This window comes from Alligator sinensis, unplaced genomic scaffold, assembly GCF_000455745.1.
Source record: "Alligator sinensis unplaced genomic scaffold, ASM45574v1 scaffold597_1, whole genome shotgun sequence".
NCBI lineage: Eukaryota > Metazoa > Chordata > Crocodylia > Alligatoridae > Alligator > Alligator sinensis.
In genome coordinates, this window is record NW_005842074.1 from 1,899,077 (window position 1) to 1,904,029 (window position 4,953).

Sequence of the window (4,953 nt, forward strand, 5' to 3'; positions counted from 1 at the left end):
GGTCATCATCATCGGCTCACGCGGCGTCGGCAAGACCAGCCTCATGGAGCGCTTCACCGACGACACCTTCTGCGAGGCCTGCAAGTCCACCGTGGGTACGAGCCGCGCCGGGCGCCGGGGGCTTCGTGCGTCCTGGGAGCGCCGCTGCTCTCCGGACCCTGCGGCTCCCACGGGGTGGGGGCTGAGAGATGCCCCCCCCCTCCCCGCCCCCTTTGCTCCCTTGTCCCTGCAAGGGCAGGAGGGCGCCCCTCAGCCCTGGTCGTGAGGCCGCTGCCCTGCAGCCTGGCGGGGGGTGGGCAGGGGCCGCGCACCCGGGGCTTGGAAATTCTCCGTGGGCCACTCAGCAGCGCCCTAGGACACTGGCAACAGCTCCCACCTGCGGTTTATGCGGGTGGCTCCTTCCCCTGGGAGCGGGGCAGGGGGCGCTCCCCACTCGTCCCACAAGCAGGAGGGTTGCAGGTGCCGTCGTCCTCCTGGTCCTAGCTGTGGGGTCCGGGAGGGAGGTGTTGTCCTACCCCCTGAGGTGCCACCGTCCGGCAGTAGTGGGGAGATAGATGCCTTTGGCTTGGGGAGACCAGCGGTCCTCAACCTTTTGTAACGCATTTGTAAGCATCAATGGCCAGTCTTGACCCAGTGCCCCTCACTCCCAGCCCCCTGCCCCCCAGCCCCACAGTGTGGGGGGCAGGGAGGGTCCCAAGCAGCCCCTTGGAGACTGGAACTCTGCCAGCTTGCAAGGGAAAAGCCACCGTTTCCCAAATTTTTCTCCTTTTAAAAAAGTAAAGTTTGTTGATCCGTTTTTAAAGGTTGTTCGTGACTTTCATGTGTTCTTGCAACCTACGCGTTGGGAAATGCTACTGTAGACAGTGATCCTGCGTGTAGTGGAAGTGGCATCCGCGCTCTTTGGTGCTTTGTTCGTGTCTGCGTGGCAGGTGTTTGCAAATGCAAACTTGCTTCCCACTGCTTTGGGCCTGCCTGGTGTTTTCAGGGTTGGAGTATCAAGAAAAGCCTGCATGGCCCTTCAAGCTCGTGATGGACATCTTGGGGGAAAATGATCTGTGGAGGGGGAGATGGAGAGGTGCTTTGAAGGCCAGTTAGTTGTCAGTTTGCTGCTAGGTAAGGAAAACACTAATTTCAGGGATTCAGCTCCTAATTTTAGCAAAACAGGAAATAGTAAATGGCAGTGTGGTGATAGGCGGAAGATACTGTAACATTTGGTCTAAAAATATATGGACTTGGAATTGGCAGGTGGAAATGACATCTTCTAAGATGTAAGTTGAACTGTTGTGGAAGTAAAACCATCACATTAAAACTTCAGTCATGGAAACTTGACCTTTTGGGAACTGTTAAAAACCCTGAAATCCCTGAATTAGTAAAACAGAGCTTTTCATAAGCTTGGTTAACAACCTGGTGAACTAGCTCCTTAGACTTTTGTGATGTAGAGCAGAAAGCATTCAATATGGACAAAAAGACAGTAAAGGAATAAATCCATCCCTTGTCATTTAGTAAATTCAGAGTAATCCTAGACCGGGGTGGGCCAAATGCGGCCCAGGGGCCAGATGCGGCCCACCAGGCCATTCTATCCGGCCCGTGCGATCCTTTACTCCTAGTCGCATCATTTTTGGGAAGCGCAGCCTGGGAGTGTGTTAAAAGCTGAAGTAAAAGCCCTGTAACTGTTGGGGTGGTTCTGTGATTTAAGTGTTTTGAGCTCAGTTTGAGAAGAGAGATATAAGTAGCTGGAGAATCTTTAAGTAATGGAGGGGAAGGCATATAATCATCTCAATGCAAAGTTTTAGTTGAAATTGAACTAGAATAAAATTTCACTTTAATTTGCTCTTAATGATCTCACTCCAACCATATACTTCCTTTTATATGCAGTGTAGCTATTAGCGATAGTAGCATAGATCAAACAAACCAGCCTTGAAAACAATTTTTTTTAACTCTTTCATTTTTTAAGTAAGACTTCGCAGGTTATTTGGGGCTCCTAACTGACAGTATAAGGATAGCAAACGTTCCTGGTAAATCTTTGGGTACCCAAGCTCTGTTAGAAGTTTCAGGCTACCCTCTGCCCTTACTGAGGTTCTTAGGAACAAACGGTGCTGGTGCATGGAGCAGGGGAGAAACCCTTCCTGGTGCAAAGCAGAAGTTAATAATTTGAAAAGTTAACACATCTGTTTATTTGCAAACACACAAGTAGGAGGGCAGTCAACTATAAATTATAAACTGTACAACAAAAACACATCTCTCCCCAAAATACATTAGTTCCCTAGAGATTTTCAAAAATAATCTTTTGGACTTCAGCTCCACATCAATTACACCACATGGTATGCGATATACCTAAAATGCTGTGTGGGGGTTTGCTTCCGGTAGCAAAGGCTAGAGAATAACATGTTATTGAGCATGCCGGTACCAAAATATTTTCTAATTTTGGGCATTGGTATCAAATGAACAACAAATGTTGCTGTTCAGAATGGTGTATATGTCAAATAAGAAGGTAGTGGTTCTTTAGTTGCTGCTTAATATTAAGGTTGCAAATTATATTGGTATTCTGAGTATTTTGACAGAAATATTTTGTTTAGAAATGGTAGTGTTTGAGTGATGCTGTAGTTGTGATGGTCCAGGAAGTATGAGAGGGGCAAGAATTTTTGTGGGTGATATTTTTTATTGGATCAACTGTATGGTTATGATAGACCAGTTTCAAATGCAGTGTTTTCTTCTTCAAGTCACCGTGTCTAAATCTTTCCCAACCATGCAGCTGATCCAGTATCACCCACAAAAATCCTTGTTTAGAAATGTGTTCTTCATACATGTTACAGGGTTGTTGGTTGTAGCTGTGTTGGCATAGCCAGGCAAGGTTCTTTGGGTAGATGTGACATCTTTTATTAGACCAACTAAATAGTTGGAAAAACTGTTCTTTGCAAGCTTTCAGGCACAAACCTTGCCTGGCTATGTCCTTAGATGAACACAGCTACAGCAACACTCCAGCAACATAGAAGATATCAAATGTTGCTGTTTGAAGTGGAAACTTCACAAGGAAGAAGGGTGTATGTGCCCAAAAGCTTCCAGAGAACACTTTTTCCCACTGTTTAGTTGGTCTAATAAAAGATATCACATCTACCCAAATAATCTTGCCTCTATATATGCAAATATCAGTTATGAAGCCACACTGCCTTTAATTCCCATGTTAAGTTCAAGGTATATGTTTGCACTGCCATTTAAAAATGAAAGTGAGCCCTAAATGCTATCTTCCAGATGCAGATCTAGGCCACATACAGACATTCTGTTTCTACTAGGGGTATTGTTGTTTGTTCTCCTAGTAGAAACCACCAGTTGTACAAGCATTCATGCTGTTTCTCCCAGACAAAAAATGATGGTTCTGGAAGAAAAATAATCTGATTCCAGCCAGTTAGAAGTTGCTCCCAGGAGAATGATTGCATGTATGCTTTCCTGCAGCTCTCTCCTTGGGGACCCAGAGAAGTGGAGCCACAGGGAGAGGCTCCCTTGCCTCGCAGTGCCTGGGAGCTGAGCAGAGGGAGCTGCAAGCAAGCTTCTTGTCTTCCTGCTCCCTGTGGAGCCCCTGGAGAGAGAAGTGAGCAGTGAGTTTTGTCCTGCTGCTCAGTCTGCTTGATTCCCAGCCACTAACTGGTGGCCAAGCAGAGGCAGCACCCCTTGCCCACTTCTCTCACTGGATTCCCCAGTGCCTTGCTGCTCCAGTTGCCCCACAAACGAGAGGACTGGAACAGCCCACATCTTCCCTAGACCAAGATCACCCCAGTTTTGGGAAGGTGCAAAGAGCAGGAGAGATGGGGGCGGCTGCAGACTGAATGCCTGTACTGCTTCCTCTCCTGGAATCATTTCTAGCTGTGGAAATGTTCTCCTGCTAGAAAAGAACATTTGTATGTGGCCCTAGTTAGCATGGTGTAAAATTAGCCAGAATGCTGTATTGATGATGACTATATGAGCTGTTATATTAATATGTGAGGAAAAAGCTTAAGCTAAATTGTCACAGTGTGGTTGCCTTCCCATAGTAGACTTCTGTGTGAGATTTCTGTTTCTGTAAAAGCCTAGTATGTATTTTGAAGCATTTATTGTTTAATCATAAAAACATAGGAACATTGTTTAGTGTACAGTACATGATGTTTATTTTTCCAAACTGTTCTGCTTCCTTACCAGAGCCTATTCTTCACTAATATTGGAAAGGCAGAGCAGGATGGCACCATAGAGACTAACTTATTCAGAAATGCATAAGTTTTCTTAGGCAACTTCAAATCTTGACCAACTAGTCTGTTCCTTCGAAAACTTATGCATTTCTTAATGAGCTAGTCACTAAGGTGGGGGGTGTTATCCTGCCTGTCCTACCTCTCTCTAATCCAGGAAAGATCTTGTCAAAACTAAGTGCTCAAAAAAAATCTCCTTAAGGCTAAATTATTTTTAACTTGAAATAATTGAAATTAGAGATGAAAGCAATATTAGATTCATCTTCTAGCAGCATAGTTCAGCCTAAGATTTCTGCTGCTGCTTTTGTAAAAAGCAAGTTTAATTTTTTCTTTAGTTTCCCATTTCTTGAAAATCACATTCACAGTGTCAGTCCAAATGTAAGTTTTCAGTAAACCTTTCAAATAGCATCATTGGTACACATTTGGTTTAGCCAAAGTGTTTTAAAGGTCCATGTACGACTTGTTTGAACCATCTGGCCATTTGATTATTGACTTTGAAAACTTAAGTTGTTCATCCTTTCTGGCTGCTCATTCAGCTGTTCCCTAGTTTTGTGGTCAGCTGTTTCATATCATGGACAATATTTCAGTAACCAACTATAGCATAAAACTTATATTAGCTAAAAAATGACAATTTATTGCTAAAATACTGTTAAAATCTGAGATTTACCCTTTTTTTTTTTTCCCCCACAAAGTAATCTATATAACCAGATACAGGAAAAAAATCTTTATTATATATATA

General features: G+C 44.3%; 1 protein-coding gene across 1 annotated transcript in view; it reads left to right on the forward strand.

Annotated features, from left to right (window-relative positions):
• The first annotated feature begins 6 nt into the window (after nt 1–6).
• RAB12 (RAB12, member RAS oncogene family) overlaps nt 7–4,953 on the forward strand; it is a 34,092-nt gene continuing 29,145 nt past the window's right edge. Inside the window, exon 1 of the mRNA XM_006023669.2 lies at nt 7–95. Coding sequence (XP_006023731.2) covers nt 44–95 — 52 coding nt within the window. The 5' untranslated portion in view covers nt 7–43. The remainder of the gene's footprint in view (nt 96–4,953) is intronic.